We start from the raw sequence: 19,490 nt of genomic DNA on the forward strand, positions 1-19,490 counted from the left end.
TTAATATCAACAATACATTATTCTTCAATCTATCCTTTATAAAAGAAACAGATTTTTCTTATTTATTTTTTGTCCAATTTTGGTGTCACTTTCAATAAAAGTGTGGTTATTTATTTTATTTGCTTGTAGTTTTTAATTTCAGATTCATTAAATTCATTAATCTCTAATATTATAAATAAAATTGTAGAAAAAAGTAAAAAAAAATTTTTAAAACCATTTTGTTTAAAAAATGTCATTTTCGGTTTTCGGCAAAGGGCATCCTGAAGTTTCGGTTTCGGTTTCGGTCCAGAATTTTCATTTTGGTGCATCCCTATTAAATAGTACCGGAGTTGTGCTTTTTGTTATCAGGCAAAGATAGAAGAAGAATTTGCCTGAGTTTTCTATGATCTTAGCAGGATGTAACTAAGATCCATTGCTGTTCTCATACATGTCTGAAGAGTGAGGTAACTTCAGGGGGAGAATGACGTGCAGTTTATTCTGCTATCAGGTATGTGCAGTTATGATGTTTTTCTAGGATTGGAAATGCTAGAAAATGCTGCTGATTCCTGATAAATGTAAGTTAAGCCTGATTACAGTGATTTAATAACGACTAGTATCATGCTTATTCCCAGGGGTAATACCCTTATAGATATGCTATATAAAACGTTTGCTGGCATGTTTAATCGTTTTTTATATATGCTTGGTGATAAAACTTATTGGGGCCTAATTTTTTCCACATGGCTGGCTGTATTTTTGCCTAGAAACAGTTTCCTGAGGCTTTCCACTGCTGTAATATGAGTGGGAAGGGCCTATTTTAGCGCTTTTTTGCGCAGTTATAATTACAGACTGAGACATCCAGTTTTCCTCAAGAGTCCCCTGCATGCTACAGGACATCTCTAAAGAGCCTAAAAACGTTTATTGGGGAAGGTAGGAGCCACAGTAAAGCTGTGGAATTTTGCTGGGACTGTTAAACGTCTATGTCGTTTTTTTGATCCGTTTTTTGAACTAAGGGGTTAATCATCCATTTGCAAGTGGGTACAATGCTCTGTTAGCCTATTACATACACTGTAAACATTTTGTTTGTGTAACTGCCTTTTTTCACTGTTTTTCAAATTTTGACTAAATTTGTTTCTCTTAAAGGCACAGTACTGTTTTTTATAATTGCTTGTTAACTTGAATTAAAGTGTTTTCCAAGCTTGCTAGTCTCATTGCTAGTCTGTATAAACATGTCTGACATAGAGGAAACTCTTTGTTCATTATGTTTAAAGGCCATGGTGGAACCCCCTCTCAGAATGTGTACCGATTGTACTGACTTCACTCTAAGTAAAAAAGATCATATTATGTCTTTAAAAAATTTATCACCAGAGGAATCTAGCGAGGGGGAAGTTTTGCTGACTAACTCTCCCCACGTGTCAGATTCTTTGACTCCCGCTCAAGGGACTCACGCTGAAATGGCGCCAAGTACATCAAGGGCACCCATAGCGTTTACTTTACAAGACATGGCGGCAGTCATGGATAATACACTGTCAGCGGTATTAGCCAGACTACCTGAATTTAGAGGTAAGCGAGATAGCTCTGGGGTTAGACGAAATGCAGAGCATACTGGCGCTTTAAGAACCATGTCTGATACTGCCTCACAATATGCTGAAGCTGAAGAAGGGGAACTTCAGTCTGTGGGTGATGCTTCTGATTCAGGGAGAATCCCTGATTCTGAGATTTCTACATTTAAATTTAAGCTTGAACACCTCCGCGTGCTACTTAAAGAGGTTTTAGCTGCTCTGAATGACTGTGACACAATTGCAGTGCCAGAGAAATTGTGTAGACTGGATAAATACTATGCAGTGCCGGTGTGTACTGATGTTTTTCCAATACCTAAAAGGTTTACAGAAATTATTTCTAAGGAATGGGATAGGCCAGGTGTGCCGTTTTCTCCACCTCCTATTTTTAGAAAAATGTTTCCTATAGACGCCACCACACGGGACTTATGGCAGACAGTCCCTATGGTGGAGGGAGCAGTTTCTACTTTAGCAAAGCGTACCACTATTCCTGTCGAGGACAGTTGTGCTTTTTTAGATCCAATGGCCACGCAGGACCTGGTATGCAGATCTAGTGGACATGTCATCCTTTCCACCATGGACTCTGCCTCTGAGACAGGACCTTCTACTTTAGGGTCCTTTCCACCATCCAAATCTAATTTCTCTGAGACTGACTGCATGGAGATTGAACGCTTGATTTTATCAAAGCGTGGCTTCTCCGAGTCGGTCATTGATACCTTAATACAGGCACGAAAGCCTGTCACCAGGAAAATTTTACCATAAAATATGGCGTAAATATCTTTATTGGTGTGAATCCAAGGGTTACTCGCGGAGTAAGGTCAGGATTCCTAGGATATTATCTTTTCTCCAAGAAGGCTTGGAAAAAGGTTTGTCAGCTAGTTCCTTAAAGGAACAGATTTCTGCTCTGTCTATTCTTTTACACAAGCGTTTGGCAGATGTTCCAGACATTCAGGCATTTTGTCAGGCTTTGGTCCTAATCAAGCCTGTGTTCAAACCTGTTGCTCCACCATGGAGCTTAAACTTGGTTCTTAAGGTTCTTCAAGGAGTTCCGTTTGAACCTCTTCATTCCATAGATATAAAACTTTTATCTTGGAAAGCTATTTCCTCGGCTCATAGAGTCTCTGAGTTATCTGCCTTACAATGTGATTTTCCTTATCTGATTTTTCATTCGGATAAGGTAGTCCTGCGTACCAAACCTGGGTTTTTACCTAAGGTGGTATCTAACAAGAATATCAATCAAGAGATTGTTGTTCCATCCTTGTGTCCTAATCCTTCTTCAAAGAAGGAACGTCTATTACACAATTTGGACGTGGTTCGTGCTTTAAAGTTTTACTTACAAGCTACTAAGGATTTTTGACAAACATCTGCTTTGTTTGTTGTTTACTCTGGTCAGAGGAGAGGTCAAAAGGCTTCGGCAACCTCTCTTTCTTTTTGGCTAAGAAGCATAATACGCTTAGCCTATGAGACTGCTGGACAGCAGCCCCCTGAAAGAATTACAGCTCATTCTACTAGAGCTGTGGCTTCCACTTGGGCCTTTAAAAATGAGGCTTCTGTTGAACAGATTTGCAAGGCGGCGACTTGGTCTTCGCTTCATACTTTTTCAAAATTCTACAAATTTGATACTTTTGCTTCTTCGGAGGCTATTTTTGGGAGAAAGGTTTTACAGGCAGTGGTACCTTCCATTTAAGTGCCTGCCTTGTCCCTCCCTTCATCCGTGTACTTTAGCTTTGGTATTGGTATCCCATAAGTAATGGATGATCCGTGGACTGGATACACCTTACTAGAGAAAACACAATTTATGCTTACCTGATAAATTTATTTCTCTAGTGGTGTATCCAGTCCACGGCCCGCCCTGTCATTTAAGACAGGTTATTTTTTAAATTTAAACTACAGTCACCACTGCGCCCTATGGTTTCTCCTTTCTCTGCTTGTTTTCGGTCGAATGACTGGATATGGTAGTGAGGGGAGGAGCTATATAACAGCTTTGCTGTGGGTCCTCTTGCAACTTCCTGTTGGGAGTGAGAATATCCCATAAGTAATGGATGATCCGTGGACTGGATACACCACTAGAGAAATAAATTTATCAGGTAAGCATAAATTGTGTTTTCATGCGGATAAGGCTGTGCTTCGCACTGGTTGGGGTTTCTTCACAAGGTGGTGTCTACCCGTAACTTCAATTAGGAAATAGTTGTTCCATCTTTGTTTCCTAACCCTTCTTCTTCTAAGGAGAGGTTACTTCATAATCTAGATGTGGTTCGTGCCCTGAAGTTCTATCTTCAGGCTACGAAGGATTTCATACAGTCTACATTTCTTTTTGGGGTGTATTCTGGGAAGCGCAAGGGGCAGAAAGCCTCTTCTACTTCTTTGTCCTTTTGGTTGAGGAGCTTGATTCGCTTGGCCTATGAGACAGCAGGACATAAGGCTCCTCAGAGGATAACGGCTCATTCAACTAGAATTGTGGCTTCGTCTTGGGCCTTCAAGAATGAGGCCTCTATGGAGCAAATTTGTAAGGTGGCTACCTGGTCCTCCTTACACACTTTTACAAAGTTTTACAAATTTGACGTTTTTGCTTCTGCAGAAGCTGTTTTTGGGAGAGAGGTTTTGCAGGCGGTGGTGCCCTCAGATTAGGGTCCGCCTTTTACCCTCCCGGTTTCATTCAGTGTCCTCTAGAGCTTGGGTATATGTTCCCAACAGTAATGAATGAAGCCGTGGACTCTCCTCCCCTTTAGATGGAAAACGTAAATTATGCTTACCTGATAATTTAATTTCCATTGAGGGGAGGAGAGTCCACGGCTCCCGCCCGTGTCTCCGACGGGCGGACCTAAATTTAATTTATCTTCTGGCACCGTTTATACCCTGATATTTCTTTTACTGTTCCCTCTGCAGAATGACTGGGGGATGAGGGAAGTGGGGGATCTATTTAAGCCTTTGGCTGGGGTGTCTTTGCCTCCTCCTGGTGGCCAGGTTCTTGATTCCCAACAGTAATGAATGAAGCCATGGACTCTCCTCCCCTCGATGGAAATGAAATTATCAGGTAAGCATAATTTATGTTTTGTTAGTGGGGAAAATATATAATTTGAAAGAGGCATTGCCTTAATAGTTGCAACCTTAATTCAATTTTGATTCTACCTTCAAAAGATGTAATTACTTGGAAAGTCAAACAAAAAAATGCTGAACATGGTATTAGCATCTTTAATGTTTTCTTTATCTTTGTAGTTTGTTAGTATATTAGAAAGAGTATTTAAATGTCTGATCATTCAATTTTTGTCATGCAGCGTAAACGAACGGCGCACGAGAGAGCAAAAGAGCTGTATAACTCAGGGGAGTTCTCCAGTGGCAGAAAATGGGGAGATGATGCCCCAAGAGAAGAACTGGATACTGGGGCCGTCAATCTGATTGAATCTGGGGCATGTGGGGCTTTTGTTCATGGACTGGAGGATGAGATGTACGGTAAGATTATAACCAGCTGTATCTTGCAGATACCCAGTGCAACCTTTTTATTTTAATAGTAGGCTGTGACACACTGCTTTGCGCTGCGTCGCTTCTGAAGTTCAAATATTTCAACTCTGAGCGCTCAGCTACGCAGAGATGAAAAGGCAGGACACAGTGAGCGTGCACAGCCACATCATGATGCTGTGCGCCGCTCCGATCTGTGTGTCACAGGCAGAGTTGTAAATTGTACAGTAAACAATGCAGCACCTTCCCTCAGACCCTAGAGCAGCTGCTTCTCATGTCATCTAACTCCTAACATGTAACAGATACAGAATTGGGAAAATAGGATAAGAGTTTAGAAAGTCTGAACCCCCTTCAGTTACCTACACGGCTTTCTGTTTGTTGTTGATTGGAGACATTTTAATATCCCCAAATCATAACGGGATTTGAAAGTAATAACATTTAAATACATCATTACAAAGAGCGAGAGCAGGAATTTAAGTGCATTGACCTATTTATATTTTTTTGTGTGATAAAACATTCACAACACTCTAAAGTATAAAATTATGCACAATGCTTCTCTCTACTCATCAAAAAGATCACCTCTACTTTCACCGGCTATCACAATACTGTCTTTTCTCTGCACATTATAAAATAACAAATTCTGTGGCTTGAATAAGATAGCAAGTTTACTGAAAATATATATGGAGGGAGACATGGCTCCTAAATCATTTTAAGAGGGATGTCCTTAAAGGGACAGTCTACACCAGAATTGTTATTGTTTTAAAAGATAGATAATCCCTGTATTACCCATTCCCTAGTTTTGCACAACCAACACAGTTATATTAATACACTTTTTACCTTTGTGATTACCTTGTATGTAAGCCTTTGCAAACTGCCTCCTTATTTCAGTTCTTTTGACAGACAACCATTTTAGTCAATCAGAGCTGGCTCACCTGAACTTCACGTGAGTGAGCACAGTGTTATCTATATGACACACATGAACTAACACCCTCTAGTGGTCAAAAACTGTCAAAATGCTCTGAGAGAAGGGCTTAGAAATTAGCATATGAACCTCCTAGGTTTAGCTTTCAACAAAGAATACAAAGGGAACAAAGCAAAATTGATGATAAAAGTAAATTGGAAAATTGTTTAAAATTACATTCTTTATCTAAATAAGGAAAGTTTATTTTGGACTAGACTGTGCCTTTAAAAGCTTATTATTTTAATTGTTTATTTTGGATGCACACTTAAAATAGGGGACTGTTGAGACAATCTAGAACATCTAAATAAAAACACCAATTGAGGGTAACTATTCACAACTCGATTGTTTACCGTGGCTATAATGTTTTTTTTCCCGCTTTTTACGTTTGCTGTTATATACCTATATATATATATGTATGTGTGTGCGTGCATTGGCGCCCTTTGCAGTTAAGTAGATGAAAACATGTAAAATCATATTTATACAATATTTATTTTTAATAAAGTGTTTTACTGTGTATTTACTGTAAATATTTCACATTCCAATGTTCTGCATATAGCAGAATATGTTATATGTAATTATAAATAGATATTCCTATATATATCTGTATATATCTATACCTATATATAATTGTGTGTGTATATGTATGTATGTATGTGTATGTATGTATATATATATATAAATATATATATATATATTCATATTCATATGTATTTATGAAAAAATAGAAAACATTCTGTTATGTGAAGAACATTGGAATGTGAAATACTCAAATCTTCATGTTAGGTTACAGCATATTAGAATATGCGATCGGATTTACGTGCGATTAGGGTGTTCTTTTTCCACTTCGGCTTTTTGTGCTCGTCGGGTTAACGTGTGAGCGAAAACCGTTTACTTTCAACTCCATTATACGAGCAAAAAGCTTACTTCTAGCGCTTTTACCGCGGGATCGTTAATTAGCACTCCACTTGTCTGGGCCTATATGTTTTGTCTCTTAAAGGGACAGTCGAGTAAAAATTAAACTTCCATGATTAAAGGGATGGTAAACTCAGTATTGTTTCAATTTCTAATCTGGATAGTCATACTCTATATTAATGTCCTATGCAATTTCCATCTAAACATGAAATAGCAGTTTACCTTTTTTTTTCATTTGCAGAATGTCTCCGTTCCGTAAAATCGCCCGCCCACCGTAACGTCACATTGATCTCCACTGCCTGTGCCCAATCATATCTCCAGTCGCTAGACAGGCTGTTCGCAATATAATTTTTAGCGCATGCGCAATTATGATCATTCCCGACTATACTACCAACCAATTAAATGCATTGAAATCCGGATAAGACTTTGCGCGTGCACGCTCTATTTCACGCATGCATCTTATGTCATTTTTCACACAGCACTCTCTACTTCCAGAACGTCAGGGAAACAAATGCGCATGCGTTCACTTTCGTGAACGAGCACTACAGATGACGTAAGTAGAGGGAGGAGAGAGGAGTAAATAGAAAGTTTCGTTAGGAACATGTAAGAGGGGCGGAGCGAGGCGGGGAGCTGCGTTGCAAACTTGAGAACATAATAAGACTAATAATAGTGATAATTTACATTTGAAAATTAAAAAGTAATAATGCGGTTTGACATTAAATAACATTAAAAATGCAAATATGTCATTTAAAAATAAAAGAGTTTACCATCACTTTAAGATAGGGCATGCAGTTTTCCAATTTTCTTTTATCAAATTTGCTTTTCTCTTGGTATTCTTTGTTGAAAGCTAAACTTAGGTAGGCTCATATGATAATTTCTAAGCCCTTGAAGGCCGCCTCGTATCTCAGGGCATTTTAACAGTTTTTCACAGCTAGACAGAGCTAGTTCATCTGTGCCATATAGATAACACTGCTCACGCACGTGGAGTTATTTATGAGTCAGCACTGATTGGCTAAAATCCAAGTCTGTTAAAAGAACTGAAATAGGGGAGCAGTCTGCAGGGGCTTAGATATAAGGTAAACACAGAGGTAAAAAGTAAATTAATATAACCGTGTTGGTTATGCAAAACTGGGGAATGTGTAATAAAGGGATTGTCTATCTTTTTTTAATCAATAAATATTCTGGAGTAGACTGTCCCTTTTAATAAAAAGAAATAAAGAAAATAGGGGACTGTAATAGAGAGTAGAGATTCTTATTAAGGCAGAATTTATGTGCCCATTTTATAAAGTTGACCTTGTTTTCTCATTGCTCCTTTTCCTGATGTCTTTTCAGAGGTGAGGATAGCTGCTGTGGAATCCTTATGCCAGCTGGCCCGCTCCTCTCTTCCATTCGCAGAGAAGTGCCTGGATTTCCTGGTGGACATGTTTAATGACGAGATTGAAGAAGTTCGTCTGCAGTCCATCCACACCATGCGCAAGATCTCTGACAACATCACCTTGAGGGAAGACCAGCTAGACACAGTGCTGGCTGTGCTTGAGGTAGATATATTTTAGCGTCTTATCTCCTAAGATTGATTTCCATTTGTCAGTGGCATGGACAACTATTTATTTTTCTGTGTCTGAAGCTCCGGGAGACAAAGATCAGATGTAGGGATAGAACATAATGCTTGCCTGGGTTATTGTTTCAAGTTGTATATTTGTTAGGGGCATGTTATAGACAAAGCTTCTCATATGTGTTGTTTTGTTTCTTAGGATTCTTCTCGGGACATCCGGGAGGCCTTGCATGAGCTTCTCTGCTGCACTAACGTGTCCACGAAGGAATGTATCCAGCTTGCTCTAGTTGAGCTACTGAAGAATCTTACTAAATACCCCACAGACCGAGACTCCATCTGGAAGTAATTAGCAGACAGCTTAAGATACTAAACCCAATTTTTTTTCTTTTTATGATTCAGATAGAGCAGCAACTTTAAGAAACGTTCTAATTTACTCCTATTATCATTTTTTTCTCTCTTTGTTCTCTTGTTATCTTTATTTGAAAAAGCAGGGATTTAAGCTTAGGAGCAGGCCCATTTTTGGTTCAGCACCTGGGTAGCGCTTGCTGATTGGTGGCTACACTCATATGACTAGTGTCATTGGCTCTGTAGGTCCCAGTAGTGTGTTGCTGGCTAATATTAACTTCACAGGGGTTAAACATGCAAGCAATAGCACAATAATACCATCCCCTAACACACTGTTTCTCAACTCCAGTCCTCAGGATCCTTAAAGTGATAGTAAACCCCAAAATGTTCTTTCTCTTGTTAAGTGTATCCAGTCCACGGATCATCCATTACTTATGGAATATATTCTCCTTCCCAACAGGAAGCTGCAAGAGTCCACCCACAGCAAAGCTGCTATATAGCTCCTCCCCTAACTGCCATATTCAGTCATTCTCTTGCAAGCCTCAACATAGATAGGAGGTCGTGAGAGTCTGTGGTGCTTTCTACTTAGTTTATTCTTCAATCAAAAGTTTGTTATTTTTAAATGGCACCGGAGTGTGCTGTTTATCTCAGGCAGTATTTGGAAGAAGAATCTGCCTGCGTTTTTCTATGATCTTAGCAGACGTAACTAAGATCCATTTGCTGTTCTCACACATTCTGAGGAGTGAGGTACTTCAGAGGGCGAATGGCGTGCAGGTTTTCCTGCAGATAAGGTATGTGCAGTAAAATATTTTTCTAGGAATGGAATTGACTAAGAAAATACTGCTGATACCAAAGTAATGTAAGTAAAGCCTTAAATGCAGCGATAGCGACTGGTATCAGGCTTATTAATAGAGATACATACTCTTATAAAAATGTGTTTTAAAACGTTTGCTGGCATGTTTAATCGTTTTTTAACATATGTTTGGTGCTAAAACTTATTGGGGCCTAAGTTTTTTCCACATGGCTGGCTTAAATTTTGCATAGAAACAGTTAACTGAAGCTTCCCACTGTTGGCTGTGGCAGTTTGTTGTGTCTGTTTTTAAAAACGTCTATGTCGTTTTTTTGATCTGTTTTTTGCATTAAGGGGTTAATCATCCATTTGCAAGTGGGTGCAATGCTCTGTTACCTTATTACATGTACTGTAAAAATTTTGTTTGTTTTACTGCCTTTTTTTCACTGTTTTTCAAATTTTGACAAAATTTGTTTCTCTTAAAGGCACAGTAACATTTTATATATTTGCTTGTTAACTTGATTTAAAGTGTTTTCCAAGCTTACTAGTCTCATTATTAGTCTGTTCTAACATGTCTAACATAGAGGAAGCTCTGTGTTCATTATGTTTTAAAGCCATGGTGGAACCCCATCTTAGAATGTGTACCAGATGTACTGATTTCATGTTAAACAATAAAGATCATTTTTTTGTCTTTAAAAACATTATCACCAGAGGATTCTGTCGTGGGGGTAGTTATGCCGACTAACTCTCCCCACGTGTCAGACCTTTTGACTCCCGCTTTAGGGACTCACGCTCAAATGGCGCCAAGTACATCAAGGGCACCCATAGCGTTTCTTTTACCAGGGGATTCTGTCGAGGGGAAAGTTATGCCGACTAACTCTCCCCACGTGTCAGACCCTTCGACTCCCGCTTCAGGGACTCACGCTCAAATGGCGCCAAGTACATCAAGGGCGCCCATAGCGTTTATTTTACAAGACATGGCAAAGGTGGTGAATAATATTCTGGCAGCAGTATTAGTCAGACTACCTGAAATTAAAGGAAAGCAGTTAGCTCTGGGGGTAGATACAGAGCATACAGACGCTTTAAGAACCATGTATGATACTACCTCACAATATGCTTAGTCTGTGGGTGATTTTTTTTTGACTCAGGGAAGATGATTTAACCTGATTCTGATATTTCTACATTTAAAATTTATGCTTGAGAACCTCCACTTGTTGCTCAGGGAGGCTTTGGCTGCTCTGAATGAATGTGTACAATCGCAGGGCCAGAGAAATTGTGTAGACTGGATAAATAATATGCAGTGCCGGTGTGTACTGATGTTTTTCCAATACCTAAAGAGGTTTACTAAAATTTTTTTAATAAGGAATGGGATAGACCAGGTGTGCCGTTCTCTTCCCCTCCTATTTTTTAGTAGAATGTTTTCTAATAGTTACCACCACACGGGACTTCTGGCAGACAGTTCCTAAGGTGGAGAGAAGAGTTTCTACTCTAGCTAAGCGTACCACTACCTCTGACGAGGACAGTTGTGCTTTTTAGATCCAATGGATAAAAAATGTTTATTCAACAGGGTTTTATCCTGCAGCCCCTTGCATACATTGCTTCTGTCACTGCTGCTGCGGCGTTCTGGGTTGAGTCTCTTGATGAGGCTTTACAGTTAAGCGACTCCATTGGATGAATATATTTGACAAGCTTATGCTAGCCAATTCCTTTGTTTTCTGATGCCTTGTTCATTTGACTAGACTAACGGCTAAGAATTCTGTTTTTTACTATACTGGCGCGCAGAGCGCTATGGCTTATATCATGGTCAGCTGTCGTGACTTTAATAAATAAGCTACTTAACTTCCCTTCAAGGGGCAGACCCTATTCGGGCCATAGGTCCAAATCAAGGGCCAAAAAAAAAAAAAAAGCATGAAGGAACTGACCCCTATCCGGTAACGGATCCTATAGGGGGCAGACTTTCATTCTTCGCCCAGGCGTGGGCAAGAGATGCCCAGGATCCCTAGGCATTGGAATTTATATCCCAGAGATATCTTCTGGATTTCAAAGATTCCCCCCCAAAAAAAGGGGAGATTTCGCCTTTCACAATTATCTGCAAACCAGATAAAGAAGGAGGCATTCTTACATTGTGTACGAGATCCATCCAGTTCCAAGAGAGGAACAGGGACAGAGTTTTTACTCAAATCTGTTTGTGGTTCCCAAGGAGAGGGAACCTTCAGACCTATTTTGGATCTAAAGATCTTAAACAAATTCCTCAGAATTCCGTCATTTAAGATGGAAACTATTCGTACCATCTTAACTATGATCCAGGAGAGTCAATAGAGGACTACAATGGATTTGAAGGATGCTTATCCTCACATTGTGATGCATAAAGATCACCATCGTTTTTCAGGTTTGCCTTTCTAGACAGGCATTACCAGTTTGTAGCTCTTTCCTTTGGGATATCTACAGCCCCAAGAATCTTTATGGAGGTTCTGGGGTCGCTTTGGCGGTCCTTAGACCGCGGGGCATAGAAGTGGCCCCTTATTTAGACGACATCCTGATACAGGCGTCAAACATCCAAATTGCCCAGTCTCATACGGACGTAGTACTGGCATTTCTGAGATCACATGGGTGGAAAGTGAACAAGGAAAGAGTTCTCTATCCCCAATCTCTAGGGTTTCCCTCCTAGGGACTCTGATAGATTCTGTAGAAATGAAAATTTACCTGACGGAGTCCAGGTTGTCAAAGTTTCTAAATTTCTGCCGTGTTTTTTCATCCCATCCGCGCCCTTCGGTGGCTCAGTACATGAATGAAATCGGCTTAATGGTAGCGGCAAGGGACATAGTACCGTTTGCACGTCTACATTTCAGACCGCTGCAACTATGCATGCTCAGTCAGAGGAACGGGGATTACACAGATTTGTCCCCCTGTTAAACCTGGACCAAGAGACCAGAGATTCTCTTCTCTGGTGACTATGTCGGGTACATCTGTCCAAGGGTATGACCTTCCGCAGGTCAGATGGGACAATTGTTACAATAGATGCCAGCCTTTTAGGTTGGGATGCAGTCTGGAACTCCCTGAAGGCTCAGGGATAGTGGACTTAGGAGGAGACCCTCCTTCTAATAAATATTCTGGAACTGGGAGTGATATTCCATGCTCTTCAGACTTGGCCTCAGTTAGCAACTCTCATACTCAGTCGGACAATATACACGACTGTGGCTTACATCAGCCATCAAGGGGGAACAGATGTTCCCTAGCGATGTTAGAAGTCTTACAATAATTCACTGGACAGAGACTCACTCTTGTCTATCAGCTATCCATATCCCAGGTGTTGAGAACTGGGAGGTGGATTTTCTAAGTCGTCAGACTTTTCTTCCGGGGGAGTGGGATTTCCTCCGGAGGTCAAGACCAAGCAGGAGAGGGCTTTGGTGTTTTTGACAGCGCCTGCGTAGCCACGCAGGACCTGGTATGCAGATCTGGTGGACTTGTCATCCTTTCCATCACGGTCTCTGCTTCTGAGACAGGTCCCTCTACCTCAGGGTCCTTTCAACCATCTAAATAGAATCAATCTGAGATGGACTGCCTGGAGACTGAACGCTTGATGTTATCAAAGCATGGCTTCTCCGAGTCAGTCATTGATACCTTAATACAGACATGAAAGCCTGTCTCTAGGAAAATTGAACATAGATATGGTGTAAATATCTGATTGTTATGAATCCAAGGGTTACTCATGGAGTAAAGTCTGGATTCCCAGGATATTAACTTTTCTCCAAGATGTTTTTGAGAAAAGGGTTGTCAGCTAATTCCTTAAAAGGGGACAGATTTTTACTCTGTCTATTTTTTTGCACAAGCGTCTGGCAGGTATTCTAGACGTTCAGGCATTTGGTCAGGCTTTGGTTAGATCCAAGCCTGTGTTTAAAACTGTTGCTCCGCCATGGAGCTTAAACCTGATTCTTAAGGTTCTTCAAGAAGTTCCGTTTGAACCTTTTTTGTTCCATAGATATCAATCTTTATCTTGGAAAGTTCCTTTTGGGTAGCTAATTCCTCGACTCGTAGAGTCTCCAAGTTATCTGTGTTACAATGTGATTCTCCTTATCTGGTCCTTCGTACGGATAAGGTAGTCCTGCGTACCAACCTGGGTTTTTTCCTAAGGTGGTATCTAACAAGTACATCACTCAAGAGATAGTTGTTCCATGCTTGTATCCTAATCCTTCCTCAAAGAAGGAACGTCTATTACACAATATTGGACGTGGTTTGTGCTTTAAAGTTTTACTTACAAGCTACTACAGTTTTCATCAAACGTTCACCTTGTTTGTTGTCTATTCTGGACAGAGGAGAGGTCAAAAGACTTCAGCAGCCTCTCTGTCTTTTTGGTTAAAAAGCATAATTCATTTAGCTTATGAGACTGCTGGACAGCAGCCTCCTGAAGGGATTACAGCTCATTCTACTAGAGCTGTGATTTTCACTTGGGCCTTTTTTAAATGTGGCTTCTGTTGAACAGATTTACAAGACGGAGTCTTGGTCTGCGCTTCATACTTTTCAAATTTAACAAATTTGATACCTTGCTTCTTCGGAAGCTATTTTTGGGAGAAAGGGTTTTTTACAGGCAGTGGTAACTTCCGTTTAAGTACCTGCCTTGTCCCTCCCATCATCCGTGTACTTTAGCTTTGGTATTGGTATTCCATAAGTAATGGATGATCCGTGGACTGGATACACTTAACAAGAGAAAACATAATTTATGCTTACCTGATAAATTTATTTCTCTTGTAGTGTATCCAGTCCACGGGCCCGCCCTGTCACTTTAAGGCAGGTAATTTTTTCATTTGAACTACAGTCACCACTGCACCCTATGGTTTTTCCTTTCTCTGCATGTTTTCGGTCGAATGACTGAATATGGCAGTTAGGGGAGGAGCTATATAGCAGCTTTGCTGTGGGTGGACTCTTGCAGCTTCCTGTTGGGAAGGAGAATATATTCCATAAGTAATGGATGATCCGTGGACTGGATACACTACAAGAGAAATAAATTTATCAGGTAAGCATAAATTATGTGTTTATGATTCAGATAGAAAATACAATTTTAAACAACTTTCCAATTTAATTCTGTTATCAAATTGTCTTCATTCTCTTGTTATCCATTGCTGAAGAGACAGCATTGCACTACTGACAGGAAGCTGAAAATATCTATTTATCCAATCACAAGAGACAAATGTGTGCCGGCACCAATCAGCAGCAGCTCCCACTAGTGTATGATATGTGCGTATTCATTTTTTAACAAGGGATACTAAGAGAACGAAGCACATTTAAAAATAGAAGTGAATTTAAAAGTGTCTTAAAATGACAGGCTCTATCTGAGTCATGCACGTTTATTTTTGACTTTCCTATCTCTTTAACATGCCAGATATTCACTATATCTTACCTAGAGCACAGGTGAAATGATCAGCTGATCAGTAACCATGGTTACTAACCTGCTCTTGGTGTTAATTTCTCCAACATAGGTGTGTCCGGTCCACGGCGTCATCCTTACTTGTGGGATATTCTCTTCCCCAACAGGAAATGGCAAAGAGCCCAGCAAAGCTGGTCACATGATCCCTCCTAGGCTCCGCCTACCCCAGTCATTCTCTTTGCCGTTGTACAGGCAACATCTCCACGGAGATGGCTTAGAGTTTTTTAGTGTTTAACTGTAGTTTTTATTATTCAATCAAGAGTTTGTTATTTTGAAATAGTGCTGGTATGTACTATTTACTCAGAAACAGAAAAGAGATGAAGATTTCTGTTTGTATGAGGAAAATGATTTTAGCAACCGTCACTAAAATCCATGGCTGTTCCACACAGGACTGTTGAGAGCAATTAACTTCAGTTGGGGGAACAGTGAGCAGTCTCTTGCTGCTTGAGGTATGACACATTCTAACAAGACGATGTAATGCTGGAAGCTGTCATTTTCCCTCTGGGATCCGGTAAGCCATGTTTATTACGATTGTAAATAAGGGCTTCAAAAAGGGCTTATTAAGACTGTAGACTTTTTTTGGGCTAAATCGATTGATTATTAACACATATTTAGCCTTGAGGAATCATTTTATCTGGGTATTTTGATATAATAATATCGGCAGGCACTGTTTTAGACACCTTATTCTTTAGGGGCTTTCCCAAAGCATAGGCAGAGCCTCATTTTCGCGCCGGTGTTGCGCACTTGTTTTTGAGAGGCATGGCATGCAGTCGCATGTGAGAGGAGCTCTGATACTTAGAAAAGACTTTCTGAAGGCGTCATTTGGTATCGTATTCCCCTTGGGGCTTGGTTGGGTCTCAGCAAAGCAGATACCAGGGACTGTAAAGGGGTTAAAGTTCAAAACGGCTCCGGTTCCGTTATTTTAAGGGTTAAAGCTTCCAAATTTGGTGTGCAATACTTTTAAGGCTTTAAGACACTGTGGTGAAAATTTGGTAAATTTTGAACAATTCCTTCATGTTTTTTCGCATTTGCAGTAATAAAGTGTGTTCAGTTTAAAATTTAAAGTGACAGTAACGGTTTTATTTTAAAACGTTTTTTGTACTTGTTATCAAGTTTATGCCTGTTTAACATGTCTGAACTACCAGATAGACTGTGTTCTGAATGTGGGGAAGCCAGAATTCCTATTCATTTAAATAAATGTGATCTATGTGACAATGATGCCCAAGATGATTCCTCATTTGAGGGGAGTAAGCATGGTACTGCATCATTCCCTCCTTCGTCTACACGAGTCTTGCCCACTCAGGAGGCCCCTAGTACATCTAGCGCGCCAATACTCCTTACTATGCAACAATTAACGGCTGTAATGGATAATTCTGTCAAAAACATTTTAGCCAAAATGAACACTTTTCAGCGTAAGCGCGACTGCTCTGTTTTAGATACTGAAGAGCATGACGACGCTGATATTAATATTTCTGAAGGGCCCCTAACTCAGTCTGATGGGGCCAGGGAGGTTTTGTCTGAGGGAGAAATTACTGATTCAGGGAACATTTCTCAACAAGCTGAACCTGATGTGATTGCATTTAAATTTAAGTTGGAACATCTCCGCATTCTGCTTAAGGAGGTATTATCCACTCTGGATGATTGTGACAAGTTGGTCATCCCAGAGAAACTATGTAAAATGGACAAGTTCCTAGAGGTGCCGGGGCTCCCAGAAGCTTTTCCTATACCCAAGCGGGTGGCGGACATTGTTAATAAAGAATGGGAAAGGCCCGGTATTCCTTTCGTCCCTCCCCCCATATTTAAAAAATTGTTTCCTATGGTCGACCCCAGAAAGGACTTATGGCAGACAGTCCCCAAGGTCGAGGGAGCGGTTTCCACTTTAAACAAACGCACCACTATACCCATAGAGGATAGTTGTGCTTTCAAAGATCCTATGGATAAAAAATTAGAAGGTTTGCTTAAAAAGATGTTTGTTCAGCAGGGTTACCTTCTACAACCAATTTCATGCATTGTCCCTGTCGCTACAGCCGCATGTTTCTGGTTCGATGAGCTGATAAAGGCGGTCGACAGTGATTCTCCTCCTTATGAGGAGATTATGGACAGAATCAATGCTCTCAAATTGGCTAATTCTTTCACCCTAGACGCCACTTTGCAATTGGCTAGGTTAGCGGCTAAGAATTCTGGGTTTGCTATTGTGGCGCGCAGAGCGCTTTGGTTGAAATCTTGGTCGGCTGATGCGTCTTCCAAGAACAAGCTACTTAACATTCCTTTCAAGGGGAAAACGCTGTTTGGCCCTGACTTGAAAGAGATTATCTCGGATATCACTGGGGGTAAGGGCCACGCCCTTCCTCAGGATCGGCCTTTCAAGGCAAAAAATAAACCTAATTTTCGTCCCTTTCGTAGAAACGGACCAGCCCAAAGTGCTACGTCCTCTAAGCAAGAGGGTAATACTTCTCAAGCCAAGCCAGCTTGGAGACCAATGCAAGGCTGGAACAAGGGAAAGCAGGCCAAGAAACCTGCCACTGCTACCAAGACAGCATGAAATGTTGGCCCCCGATCCGGGACCGGATCTGGTGGGGGGCAGACTCTCTCTCTTCGCTCAGGTTTGGGCAAGAGATGTTCTGGATCCTTGGGCGCTAGAAATAGTCTCCCAAGGTTATCTTCTGGAATTCAAGGGACTTCCCCCAAGGGGGAGGTTCCACAGGTCTCAGTTGTCTTCAGACCACATAAAAAGACAGGCATTCTTACATTGTGTAGAAGACCTGTTAAAAATGGGAGTGATTCATCCCGTTCCATTAAGAGAACAAGGGATGGGGTTCTACTCCAATCTGTTTATAGTTCCCAAAAAAGAGGGAACGTTCAGACCAATCTTAGATCTCAAGATCTTAAACAAGTTTCTCAAGGTTCCATCGTTCAAGATGGAAACCATTCGAACTATTCTTCCTTCCATCCAGGAAGGTCAATTCATGACCACGGTGGATTTAAAGGATGCGTATCTACATATTCCTATCCACAAGGAACATCATCGGTTCCTGAGGTTCGCATTCCTGGACAAACATTACCAGTTCGTGGCGCTTCCTTTCGGATTAGCCACTGCTCCAAGGATTTTCACAAAGGTACTAGGGTCCCTTCTAGCTGTGCTAAGACCAAGGGGCATTGCTGTAGTACCTTACTTGGACGACATTCTGATTCAAGCGTCGTCCCTTCCTCAAGCAAAGGCTCACACGGACATTGTCCTGGCCTTTCTCAGATCTCACGGATGGAAAGTGAACGTGGAAAAGAGTTCTCTATCTCCGTCAACAAGGGTTCCCTTCTTGGGAACAATAATAGACTCCTTAGAAATGAGGATTTTTCTGACAGAGGCCAGAAAAACAAAACTTCTAGACTCTTGTCGGATACTCCATTCCGTTCCTCTTCCTTCCATAGCTCAGTGCATGGAAGTGATCGGGTTGATGGTAGCGGCAATGGACATAGTTCCTTTTGCACGCATTCATCTAAGACCATTACAACTGTGCATGCTCAGTCAGTGGAATGGGGACTATACAGACTTGTCTCCGAAGATACAAGTAAATCAGAGGACCAGAGACTCACTCCGTTGGTGGCTGTCCCTGGACAACCTGTCACGAGGGATGACATTCCGCAGACCAGAGTGGGTCATTGTCACGACCGACGCCAGTCTGATGGGCTGGGGCACGGTCTGGGGATCCCTGAAAGCTCAGGGTCTTTGGTCTCGGGAAGAATCTCTTCTACCGATAAATATTCTGGAACTGAGAGCGATATTCAATGCTCTCAAGGCTTGGCCTCAGCTAGCGAGGGCCAAGTTCATACGGTTTCAATCAGACAACATGACAACTGTTGCGTACATCAACCATCAGGGGGGAACAAGGAGTTCCCTGGCGATGGAAGAAGTGACCAAAATCATTCTATGGGCGGAGTCTCACTCCTGCCACCTGTCTGCTATCCACATCCCAGGAGTGGAAAATTGGGAAGCGGATTTTCTGAGTCGTCAGACATTGCATCCGGGGGAGTGGGAACTCCATCCGGAAATCTTTGCCCAAGTCACTCAGCTGTGGGGCATTCCAGACATGGATCTGATGGCCTCTCGTCAGAACTTCAAAGTTCCTTGCTACGGGTCCAGATCCAGGGATCCCAAGGCGGCTCTAGTGGATGCACTAGTAGCACCTTGGACCTTCAAACTAGCTTATGTGTTCCCGCCGTTTCCTCTCATCCCCAGGCTGGTAGCCAGGATCAATCAGGAGAGGGCGTCGGTGATCTTGATAGCTCCTGCGTGGCCACGCAGGACTTGGTACGCAGATCTGGTGAATATGTCATCGGCTCCTCCTTGGAAGCTACCTTTGAGACGAGACCTTCTTGTTCAGGGTCCGTTCGAACATCCGAATCTGGTTTCACTCCAGCTGACTGCTTGGAGATTGAACGCTTGATCTTATCGAAGCGAGGATTCTCAGATTCTGTTATCGATACTCTTGTTCAGGCCAGAAAGCCTGTAACTAGAAAGA

General features: G+C 41.3%; 1 protein-coding gene across 2 annotated transcripts in view; it reads left to right on the forward strand.

The window, feature by feature from the left end:
- Nucleotides 1-19,490, forward strand: part of INTS4 (integrator complex subunit 4) — a 151,657-nt gene that overhangs the window by 40,371 nt on the left and 91,796 nt on the right. For both annotated transcript variants that reach the window (XM_053708682.1, XM_053708683.1), the window contains exons 10-12: nucleotides 4,811-4,985; nucleotides 8,197-8,402; nucleotides 8,616-8,758. In XM_053708682.1, coding sequence (XP_053564657.1) covers nucleotides 4,811-4,985; nucleotides 8,197-8,402; nucleotides 8,616-8,758 — 524 coding nt within the window. The remainder of the gene's footprint in view (nucleotides 1-4,810; nucleotides 4,986-8,196; nucleotides 8,403-8,615; nucleotides 8,759-19,490) is intronic.

This window comes from Bombina bombina, chromosome 3 (genome assembly GCF_027579735.1).
Source record: "Bombina bombina isolate aBomBom1 chromosome 3, aBomBom1.pri, whole genome shotgun sequence".
Classification (NCBI taxonomy): domain Eukaryota; kingdom Metazoa; phylum Chordata; class Amphibia; order Anura; family Bombinatoridae; genus Bombina; species Bombina bombina.